This window comes from Perissodus microlepis, chromosome 8, assembly GCF_051167445.1.
Source record: "Perissodus microlepis isolate ML-2025 ecotype Zambia chromosome 8, ASM5116744v1, whole genome shotgun sequence".
Classification (NCBI taxonomy): domain Eukaryota; kingdom Metazoa; phylum Chordata; class Actinopteri; order Cichliformes; family Cichlidae; genus Perissodus; species Perissodus microlepis.
The window spans coordinates 27573654-27585938 of record NC_140468.1 but is presented as its reverse complement, the minus strand read 5'-3'; the positions used below and the strand labels follow the sequence as shown (position 1 = coordinate 27585938).

Below are 12285 nucleotides of genomic sequence, written 5' to 3'. Positions count from 1 at the left end.
GAGGACGAGGAGGGGAAAGAGGAAGGGTAAGAAGAGTAAGAAACAGAATAACTGAAGACATCAGAGCTACAATAGTGGACCATGTCATCAACCATGGGATGACCCTGAGGGAAGCTGGCCAACGGGTTCAGCCTAAACTGAGCCGCTACACTGTGGCAAGCATCATTAGGACATTTCGAAATGAGAATCGGTAAGCACTTTGTAGCACTGCCGTACTCTAATGAGAAACACAACAGTACCATACATGCAAAAATACTGAAATTGTTACTTTACAGAATTGCTAGACGTCCAGATGTTGGGGGCAGAGGCAGAATGTTCACTCCAGAGCAAGAGACCCATACAGGGAGTGCAGAATTATTAGGCAAATGAGTATTTTGTCCACATCATCCTCTTCATGCATGTTGTCTTACTCCAAGCTGTATAGGCTCGAAAGCCTACTACCAATTAAGCATATTAGGTGATGTGCATCTCTGTAATGAGAAGGGGTGTGGTCTAATGACATCAACACCCTATATCAGGTGTGCATAATTATTAGGCAACGTCCTTTCCTTTGGCAAAATGGGTCAAAAGAAGGACTTGACAGGCTCAGAAAAGTCAAAAATAGTGAGATATCTTGCAGAGGGATGCAGCAGTCTCAAAATTGCAAAGCTTCTGAAGCGTGATCATCGAACAATCAAGCGTTTCATTCAAAATAGTCAACAGGGTCGCAAGAAGCGTGTGGAAAAACCAAGGCGCAAAATAACTGCCCATGAACTGAGAAAAGTCAAGCGTGCAGCTGCCAAGATGCCACTTGCCACCAGTTTGGCCATATTTCAGAGCTGCAACATCACTGGAGTGCCCAAAAGCACAAGGTGTGCAATACTCAGAGACATGGCCAAGGTAAGAAAGGCTGAAAGACGACCACCACTGAACAAGACACACAAGCTGAAACGTCAAGACTGGGCCAAGAAATATCTCAAGACTGATTTTTCTAAGGTTTTATGGACTGATGAAATGAGAGTGAGTCTTGATGGGCCAGATGGATGGGCCCGTGGCTGGATTGGTAAAGGCAGAGAGCTCCAGTCCGACTCAGACGCCAGCAAGGTGGAGGTGGAGTACTGGTTTGGGCTGGTATCATCAAAGATGAGCTTGTGGGGCCTTTTCGGGTTGAGGATGGAGTCAAGCTCAACTCCCAGTCCTACTGCCAGTTTCTGGAAGACACCTTCTTCAAGCAGTGGTACAGGAAGAAGTCTGCATCCTTCAAGAAAAACATGATTTTCATGCAGGACAATGCTCCATCACACGCGTCCAAGTACTCCACAGCGTGGCTGGCAAGAAAGGGTATAAAAGAAGAAAAACTAATGACATGGCCTCCTTGTTCACCTGATCTGAACCCCATTGAGAACCTGTGGTCCATCATCAAATGTGAGATTTACAAGGAGGGAAAACAGTACACCTCTCTGAACAGTGTCTGGGAGGCTGTGGTTGCTGCTGCACGCAATGTTGATTGTGAACAGATCAAAACACTGACAGAATCCATGGATGGCAGGCTTTTGAGTGTCCTTGCAAAGAAAGGTGGCTATATTGGTCGCTGATTTGTTTTTGTTTTGTTTTTGAATGTCAGAAATGTATATTTGTGAATGTGGGGATGTTATATTGGTTTCACTGGTAAAAATAAATAATTGAAATGGGTATATATTTGTTTTTTGTTAAGTTGCCTAATAATTATGCACAGTAATAGTCACCTGCACACACAGATATCCCCCTAAAATAGCTAAAACTAAAAACAAACTAAAAACTACTTCCAAAAACATTCAGCTTTGATATTAATGAGTTTTGTGGGTTCATTGAGAACATGGTTGTTGTTCAATAATAAAATTATTCCTCAAAAATACAACTTGCCTAATAATTCTGCACTCCCTGTATAGTGAACATGGTGATTGCCAATAATGCAATAAGACTGCGCGAAATACAGCAGCGCATAATTGATAATGACACCATCTTTCAAAATATACACAGTGCAAGCATTTCTGCACTAAGTCGTGTACTTGCGCGCCACAGAATAAGAATGAAGCAAATTTACAGAGTTCCTTTCGAGAGGAACACAGAACATGTAAAGCAACTGCGATATGACTATGTGCAGGTAAGCTAGTGTCATTGGTTCTGAATTTGGAAGTGCATACTGTAGTGCTGTGCATGGGCCTGATGTGTTGCATTTGTTTTATCTTGTCCAGAGAGTGATGGAACTAGAAGCAGATGCAATGGGACATGAGCTACTTTTTGTAGATGAGGCCGGTTTTAACCTCAGTAAAACCAGGAGACGTGGCAGGAACATTATTGGACACCGTGCCATCATCAATGTCCCAGGACAACGTGGTGGTAACATAACCATGTGTGCAGCTATAAGCCAAAATGGTGTTGTTCACCATCATGCAACCATAGGCCCATACAACACTGCACACATTATTGCATTCCTGGACACCTTGCATGACATGCTCACTGTTCAGAGACCAGAGCAGACCCGATATGTCATCATATGGGACAATGTTAGTTTCCATAGGGCTGCTTTGGTCCGCAACTGGTTTACAGACCACCCATCCTTCATGGCACTCAACCTCCCTCCATACTCTCCATTCTTAAATCCCATCGAGGAGTTCTTCTCTGCCTGGCGCTGGAAAGTGTACGACCGTCATCCTCATCAACAGGCTTTTACAGGCAATGGAGGAGGCATGTGGAGATATTGACCAGGCATCATGTCAGGCCTGGATACGGCATTCAAGGAGATATTTTCCCCGGTGCCTTGGACTGGAGGATATCGCATGCGATGTGGACGAAATTTTGTGGCCGGACCCAGAAAGACGACATGATGTAGGCTGATTGTCTTTTTTTTTTCCTTTTTTTTGTGAAATTCCTATTTTGTGTTCTGACTTTGTCTTGGTTTTGATGAGTGTGAATAAACACCAATACTTGAAGTTTGGATCCTTGTATGTTTACATGACACTATGAAAAAAGTGTGACCTCAAATTGACATCTGTACACAGAGACAGCAAAAGCCAGATGTGTTTTGTATTCATACCATCAGTGTGCAGTTGGCGCATTGTGTGCTTAGTAGATGATGGCTTGTGTGTACTGTTTGATACGAAAACACCATTTTTACGAAGGTGTGAAGAGTTAATCTAGCTGTGTTCACTTTTGCAAGAGAACTACAATGTTTTGATAATTGGGCGACAGGTTTTCTTATTTGTGTGTAGAGTTTTGCAAAAATAGCCAATAGTTACAAAAAATGTGCTTAAGCAATCAGAAAAAACTGTAATGTAGGGGCTGCTTTTTAAAAATGTTGTAGGTGGTGCTGTGGAGCTATTTTGCAATATCCAATGATCAGAGCCATAAAAAATGAAAGTCTTCATCAAACTGGAGGTGCAACAAGTTTCAAGACTTTTTGAGCTTAGCCTGCCCCTGGGTTCAGGGTGGAACTCCCATCATGGCTGTAAAGTTTGGGAGAGATTCAACAAGGTGTCTGTGAGTTATAGCAATTTCGTGCTTGATAAGATAAGATAAGATAACCTTTATTAGTCCCACACGTGGGAAATTTGTTTTGTTACAGCAGAAAGTGGACAGTGCAAAGTTACATAGCAAAAATTTGAAAAACACTGGAATAGGATAAGAATAAGATACTGTACACAATAGATAAAATAAAATAAAGTAGAATTGAGTTGATGAATTGATGGAAAAATGTCGCAATTAATTTGATGACAACTCACAGTTTTCCATGCATCCTAAGCACAACTCATCAACGCTTTCCTGGACAAATTTGAGGTTGCTGTGGTTGACCACCTTGAAACTGTGGTCTATGAGTAAAACATGAAATTTCCTGCTCCCACTAGGTGGCGTTGTGACCACTGGCAAATATTGCATTTGAAATATGTTCAGGGGTGGAGCCTTATCACACGTGGAGAAGTTTGGTCCAGATTGGACAATGTATTTGTGAATAAGAACCAATTAAACTTTCATGGTGAATGATCAAAATGCAGTGTGGACACACAAAGGCACCACAATTTTGAATATGGCCCACATCTGTAGTTTAGACTGACCAAATATGAAGTTGATTGGATAAAATCCCTCAGAAGAGTTCAAAAAAGAATAATTCCTGGAAATGGTCAAGTTAGCGCCACAATTTCATCTTCAATTTAATATGGCTGACTGTTGGGTTTGAGTCATGTACCCAGTGGACTTTTAGTCCTGTCTTGGCATGTACCAGATTTCATACATGTGCATGACACCCAGTTGGGTCAGTTTTTTCACTTTTGTAGAGGGTGCTACTGAGCCATTATGTCCAAAACCAATAAAATACATAAATAGTAAAATACTAGACTGTGTGCACAATTTCATGAGTTTGTGAGCATGTTAAGGCCCTCAAAAAAGCAATTAATTTACCAAAATAATAAAAATAAAAATAATAAATGGAGCGGTTCTGAAAGTAGCATTTAATTAAGACACATTGCTTTACAATAAATCCTTACCTTTCTTCAAGAAATTAAGCTATTCACGAACTCCACGCAGTTCTTGGAGGATGACGGAATTGATACCATTGATGGGCCCTGACATTTGACTCACATAAATCCAGTAGAATGCAGTTTGAACTGTCATCTGTAATTGCCCACTAAGGTTTATGTTGAGTAATAATGTTGAGCAATATTAAAAATGTTAGTGGTTCTAATAGATTTTAAATAAAATGTTTTATTTAAGTAAAGCGTATTATTTCTGATTAGAATCGTCTTCCTATATGCAATGCCTGAAACGCAAAAATAAATTTGAAGAAAATGCGTAAACATGTACCCATATTTATTTTGAAGTTCAAACTTCCGGTTGTGCTGTGCCACATGCTTTTAGCTGAACTGTTTACGTTGTGGGGACTGCTGGAGAGAAGAGCACAGCCAGTCTGCACTACACTCCAGCACGATTTAAGACAAAAATGTTGACAGCAGAGTATGTCTTTTTGTCGGTTTACGCACGCCAGACGCTGACACGCCAATGAATGGAGTTACTTTTTGCGTTGTTGGAATTCCACCTCGCTCAGACGCTGAAGTAAGTCAGATATAATAACTGTTTTTCTGGTGACTGGAATAATGTTATTATTATAATATTGATCAGTTATTCCCGTCGGGGGGAAACCATCCCATAAAGACGGTAAATCTACCCAAAAATGGATGCTACTTAGTATAATCGTATACTAGACGAATCAGAGCTTTTTTGCCATAAAAAGTCTAAATCAAGGATGTTAAACTCATTTTCCTGCTTGAGCCCAATTTAATCTCAAGAGCATGTAAACAAGTACATGCTATGCATATGATGAAGAATCTGAGGTGTTTAAAAAAAAAGATATGAATGAATTTTCATTATTTTTTTCATTTAATTATTTATCATTGTACATGCACTACAATTTAGCGAATCTAAAAGTGGACAGACCATTCACATATTTTAGGAACTTAAGCCTTACTTGCTAAAATTCGTGCATTCTTCTGTAAAGCTGAAAAGTTAAATGATTTCACATCAATTATTTGACTTTAAAAAGCCCCCACGCTGGCCCAGTGGGCCACACATTTGACAGTCTTGGGTTAAACACTCTAATTAATAAATGTTTCGTTTCATTAGGAGAGGTGTGGGATAGTTTCCACAATAGCTACATCACAGCATTGACAGACAAACTGCAGACATGACTTTTTGTGCACTTTTGGCGTTGTTCTTGTGCTCTTGACCATGTCTTACGCAACTTGTCAAATTCCCAAACTTAAAAACAAAACTGCAAACCACATAATGTTAACTCATAAAAACGTTATGACTGTAAGTGCATGGTTTTGTAAGAAACTCAAAATCTGTGTATTTTACTTTCCTGTAAATGTCTACACCACAGTTTATTCACTCATCATTGACACCGTTCTACACATAATACTTCACATATCTTGCAAAATGGAGGTATGGGGTGTGGGCACATAGCAATGGAATTGGAATGCATGTATTTCCATGTGCCAGCCCACATATGCATATTTGGCAACAAAAGGCACTTTGTAAGCTTTGGTCTTCTGTTAGTGCAGAAACATTTACTCAGAAACATTTCATGAGCCTTTTTAGAAACTAATTTACTAATCATGATTCTGACATTTGTTGTGTCCCTTCACCCAGCACATTATTCTTTGCTCAGATTGTGTGAGTTGTTTTCTCCCCTAACTTTTAATATTTTCAGAGCTTATTATTGTGGGTGTGTTTTCCTATTATTGTCACGGCCCAGTTAGCATCAGGGTCATACACAAGAGATAATTCTAACAATGGTGGTCAAACTTTCAGCATTTTCTTTTTAAGTTTAAAGGAAGTCCCTCGACTGTTTTCATCAGAAGTTACATCTGTTGAGTAGCAGTATCTTTTAACACAATATCATTTATTAGTGGATACTATTTATTAATTATTTTACTAACTTATTTTAAGGGAGTTGAGTACATGCTAGGTCTGCTGCATCTGTAACAAAACAGATTATATGACAAAACAAAAGGAGGTACACAAATGAACATACAAGTTTGCTGTGTGTGTGTGTGTGTGTGTGTGAGTGAGAGAGAGCGGGAGAGAGAGAGAGAAAGCAAGACAAGAACATAAGTGTGTGTATGGGCGTTTGTCATGACATACTTGAAAATGAGGGTGAGAGACTGCAACAAGCCCCCCTCCCCTGAAAGCAAGAGGTGGACAGGGAAAGACAGTCCATGGTCCACAGCCCCCCAAGAATAGAATAGAATAGAAAAGAATAAACACTTTTTTGTCAGTCAACTCATACACCAGTTAGTGCACACCAGAACAAAATTTCAGTGAATTTTTTCACCCTCAGACTGTACAAAATACATGATAAATAAATCTAAATAAGAATCACAGACATGTACACGTAAGAATATAAGAGAAATCTTTATGGTAGATAGCGGAAAAACTGAAGTTTTTCTGTCATTTAATTGTTTACATTATATAGATATATATGTATTAGTGCTGTCAGCATTAATCTCGTTAAAATGACATTAACGCCATTAACGCGGCAAATCTCCATTAGCAAGTTAGCTTAGATTGTCTCATGCGTGGGGCTGCACTGCGCTAACACGTTAACGAGCTAACCGTGCTAACGCATTGACACCGTGAATAGTGTATTAACACAATTCATCTAAAATTACAAAAAAAATAATAAAATCAGAGTATGAAGAAGTTATGTTTGGTACTGTAAAGACCAGAAACATGTTGAACGAATCATTTTCATAACTTGAAATGCAAATATAAGTTGTAAATTTCAAAAACCTATGTACAAATTTTGCAAACAGCAAAGTTATATGCAACTAATTACCTAAAAATGCAGCCAATGCAGCAATGTAGCAGATAACAGGGCATTGCAGAGGATGGTGAAGTCTGTGCAGAGGACTATCTGGTGCAAATTACCTCCCACTGGGGACATCTACAGCTTCAGATGTAGAGAAAGAGCCGTCTGTATCCTACGCAACCCAACCCACACTGCACATGAACTGTTTACTCTCCTCCCCTTTGGATGGAGGCTTCAGAAACCGCTTCTAACCGAATGCAGTCAGACTGCTAAGCTGCCCTATGCTCAAAGTGAACACCTTACACCTTAAAAACATGCCACTCTGGAATTGTTGTTACTGATGTTTTAGTTAACTCTGCACTGTGCACTGCTGTTCCCTGCTGGTGGAATTTTGTACATTCATTGGATCTGTTATTAAGATTTTAGTATATTTAAGTATTTATTGTAGTTATTTCTACTTTTTTACATATTGTTAAGTAGCTCACTGCTTATACTGTGACCTAAGAAACTGTGTTTTGTTCATGTTATTTCCTGTTATATCCCTCTTCAAATGTGGTGTTGGATTCTCTCTTTGCATTTGTTTCACATTATGTTTAACATACATCGCCTGTACATAATTTGATGATCACCAAAATTTGTTTCTGTAAAAGAATTTTGTTTGAGTCATAATTAAATACAGAATCAAGATTTGAAAAGCTGCTACAGGCCTGGCAAAAACTGCTTGTAGGATGGGTTTTTGCTATTAAAGGCTAATGTTTTTCATATACGGCGGCAGAAATGAGCTTCCTCTGAAGGGTGGCTGGCCTCTCCCTTAGAGATAGGGTGAGAAGTTCGGCCATCCGGGAGGGGCTCAGAGTAGAGCCGCTGCTGCTCCACATCGAAAGGAGCCAGCTGAGGTGGTTCGGGCATCTGACGAGGATGCCCCCTGGGCGCCTCCTGGGTGAGGTGTTCCAGGCATGTCCCACCGGGAGGAGGCCCCGGGGCAGACCCAGGACACGCTGGAGAGATTATATCTCTCAGCTGGCCTGGGAACGCCTTGGTGTTCCCCCGGATAAGCTGGAGGAGGTGGCTGGGGAGAGGGAGGTCTGGGCCTCTTTGCTTAGGCTGCTGCCCCCGCGACCCGGCCTCGGATAAAGCGGATGAAGATGGATGGATGGATGGATGGATGGTAAAGAATGACCTAAGAGTGGAGATCAGAAAGCATCTTTGTTTGTTTGGTTGTCTTCTTTGTCTCACAACAGAGGTTTGAAACTAAAGATAACATCAAGCTTTAGTTAGGGTCAGCCTTTAGTATCTATGGATGCCAGCTATTTAAGCAGTAACGGCATTTAGTGCATGTCTGAAAAGCCCAGGCTACAGTCTTCTGTTGCACTGATGCAGTTAGTGTGTGAATATTATTAAATGTGCTTTGGTGGTATGCGCTGTGAATTCACATATCATCTGATGAAACAGAAGAGAAAGTCACACAGCCTCAAGGGAGCATCCTCTCCTCACAGCCTCTCCTCGACTGGGTCATAAAAAAAACAAGCAGAGCACATGCATATTCTTGTATGACTCACACATTACTATGACTCACACATAATATTATGTTATTTTTGTTCTGCCTAGACTCATGATTGTAAGTTCCTAGCATCAGTAAAAACTATAAGTAAAAAAGAAAGAAATCATTATGAGTGCATTGGAAGGGGAAGTGAAGGCCAGAAGAGGATAGGAGATGAAGATGCAGAGTCTGCTGTATGATGTTTGCATGGCTGTCACCCTCTTTTAGTGTCTCTACATCACACTTTTGTTTCCTTATCTTCATTCTCCCTTTCTCTTGCTTTCAGTCTTAACTGTATTCAGGTGTTAATAAAACGAGCACTGTGGGCCTGACAGCACTGTTAGAGCTGTTTGGTAAAGCCTAGAGGAGGATGGACACGTGCAGACATACACACACACACATGCACACACACACACAAGCTGGCATTCACATTTAGTTTTTCTAGAAGCACTAACATTGATGCAAGTTGGCGGTTCAGTTGTAATCATTTATTCCTTCTCTCAGAATCCCACATTTACTCAACATTGTGTTATCAAAAACACTGATGCACAATACACGTGTTGTTTTACACTTACTTACAGATTTCTCTTTAAACTTATTACACTTATGTGTTTGTGTCAAATCTCGTATTGCACTCTTCAAGACCAATTCATGGCTTTGTGTACATGGGCAGTCCCTTAAATCCAAAACTTTTGTTTAAAGGAGGAGACTTTCAATTATTAAAACAATAATTAACATGTGAGCATAGAAGTTATGGTCTGCCTTACAGTATAAAGCACCTTGAGGCGACTGTTGTTGTGATTTGGTGCTGTATAAATAAAACTGAATAGAAGGGAAGCAATCTAGGCAACAATGACATGTCATGAATTTGCACACTATCTTTGCCAATTTAGCATTATTTAACAACAATCCATGCAGGTTTGTCTTTTTCCCCCCGTTAAAGCAGCAGGCAACATCGATGAAAATTGTGAAAGGATCCTTTAAGGTTTCAGGAGAATTGATGAGCGATTTGATTAGTGAAAAAACAAATATATGATAAACCAATTTCTAAAATTAAACCACAATAGTGAAACAAGCTTAATACAGCTACCTCTAGTAAAAATTAAACACAATGTCACTTTACTCGCTAATACAACACTGACCTTACATGTTTAGCATACAGTTGTTCCATAGTGTAGTAAATAAAAATACCTACTAGTTATATTATATGTTCAAAGGACACTGTGTGCGGAGCACTGTATATGTAATACCCTATAAAAAAGCAACCAATCCTAACTAATCATATTTCAGAACGTGCGCTCAGAGAATGTTTGTGGTTTTTGCTTGACCTTTTTTTTGATGATTTTTCTGTCCCATATAAATTAATAATAATTGTAATGTAAAATAGACCCACATTTTATGTGTTCTGAAGAGCAATATCAGCTAGCCAGTTGTGAGTTTAAGAGAAGCTGACAGGCAGAGAGAGAGAGAGAGAATAGCATTTCTCTTTTCTCTACCAGTGGCCTGGACTGTTAAGCTAAAGAATGAGATGAATGTGACTGAAAGAGAAAAAGAAGGAGAAGAGAGAGAGAGAGAGAGAGAGAGCTGGCATGTCAGCAAATAGTCCCAAGGCAGAGAGAGAATGAAAAGAGACGCACAGTGGAGAAGGGGGAAGACTATACTTAGACACCAATACTGCTCTAGTGCCAGAATAGAGGAGAATATCTTATAAGCACCGTGGGATTTTTGCATTACTTATTTGAGATGGACTTGTTCCTGAAATCCAGAGATGAGTGATGAATATAAGCCAACCTACACACAGCAAACCACTACATCACTGAACTGAGTGTGTTGCATTTGGACAGTTACTTTGAAAGCTTTCAAGAGGACGAGCTGAAATTGAAGAGAAGTGCCAGCTTATTTTACAACTAGAATTAACCTGGAACTGATGTTCTTTTATACAAAGAACGTTATATCTAAATGAGAGGATATAGAGGGCAAGAAGAAGTGATATTTCCTGTTTTGATCACCAAAAAAAAGAACACTGTGGACTTGCTCAAGAGAAAATTGAAGAAAAGTGAACACCATATTACACTTGAAGTTTGGACTGCGTCTGCATAGCTTGAACATCGATCTTTAAGACCTTTGAAACATGACCAGATGAGTAGACTTACAGACTTTGTGCTTTGCCAGTTCTGATGGTGCCGCTTCAGTAGTTAACACTGTGTAGAACTGTTTTGTGTTTTTTTTTACCACCAATTTAGCTTACTATTCTGGTCACAATGCAGCAAGTAGAGACTTTGCACAGATGAACGCAAATCTCAGTCTCACATTCTGAAGCTTTGGTGTGTTTTTATGTGTTTGCTACAAAGACAATACATGTTTGTTTGAATGTGGAAGTTCTAATGTTGAGGGTGTCGAGTGTAGCACCAGCTCCAGCAGGCCACAAGTGGCGATTCCAGTGCTCTGTCGGGGTTGACTGTAGCGACGCCGAACCTCGCTGTATCTGGCTGGCTGTTTTAAGGGATGTTTTACCTCATGCCTCCCCTTGTCAAACACCCATCACATCAACAAGAAGAAGTGCATACCGGAGGGTCATACGTCGCCGTTGCTTGTCTTGGGTAATTAGTTGTGATAAAGCAGTATTAACAAATTTGATTTATTGGTTAAAGGACTAGTTTTGTGCATGAAAACCTTAAACTTGACACACTATGTGGGGCACTATCTGCTGGATTTCATTTGCTATCTGTACAAAATTGTTTAAGAACAATGTTTTTGAAGAAAAAGTGTCCCATATCTACTAATACTCTTAAATAAGTTCTAAAATAACAGTTTAAAATCAAACATCAAACATCTCATGTTATTTAGCACCCAAAACATTTAATCTAAAACAGGATTAGGTTTCAAGACAAGGTTTGGGGTGATGACCAATGATCATGTAGACATCATTCCAATACCATGCAATACCATGCAATACCATGCAATACCATGCAATACCATGCAATACCATGCAATACCATCACGTAGATATCAACTCACCAACAAGAGGGTTTTGGCCTTTCAATATTACATCATTAGACAGTAGAGTCAGCATGTTTCGACCATGTACCTCACATAGTAGCCGTTCTGACTATTATGGCTTTACTACCTGAATCAAGCAAATATTATAACAGAACACTTAATATTTTACCTGTTCCAGCTCATATTTGTCCCAAAATGTCTAGTAATTGTGGAATTAATAATAATAATGGATTGGATTTATATAGCGCTTTTCAAGGCACCCAAAGCGCTTTACAATGCCACTATTCATTTACTCTCACATTCACACACTGGTGGAGGCAAGCTACGGTTGTAGCTACAGCTGCCCTGGGGCAGACTGACAGAAGCGAGGCTGCCATATCGCGCCATCGGCCCCTCTGGCCAACACCAGTAGGGTAAAGTGTCT

At 39.8% G+C, this 12285-nt stretch overlaps 1 protein-coding gene across 7 annotated transcripts in view; it reads left to right on the top strand.

Annotated features, from left to right (window-relative positions):
• LOC146382140 (rho GTPase-activating protein 23-like) overlaps window positions 1-12285 on the top strand; it is an 84437-nt gene that overhangs the window by 20694 nt on the left and 51458 nt on the right. For 2 of the 7 annotated variants that reach the window (XM_084938473.1, XM_084938471.1), the window contains exon 1: window positions 3684-5064. The exons of 1 other annotated variant lie outside the window; for it this stretch is intronic. In XM_084938473.1, coding sequence (XP_084794599.1) covers window positions 5011-5064 — 54 coding nt within the window. In that variant the 5' untranslated portion in view covers window positions 3684-5010. Of the gene's footprint in view, window positions 1-3683; window positions 5065-7310; window positions 11462-12285 lie in introns of those variants that run through there. 4 more of the 7 variants (XM_084938467.1, XM_084938466.1, XM_084938469.1 and 1 more) reach the window with 3 other exon arrangements.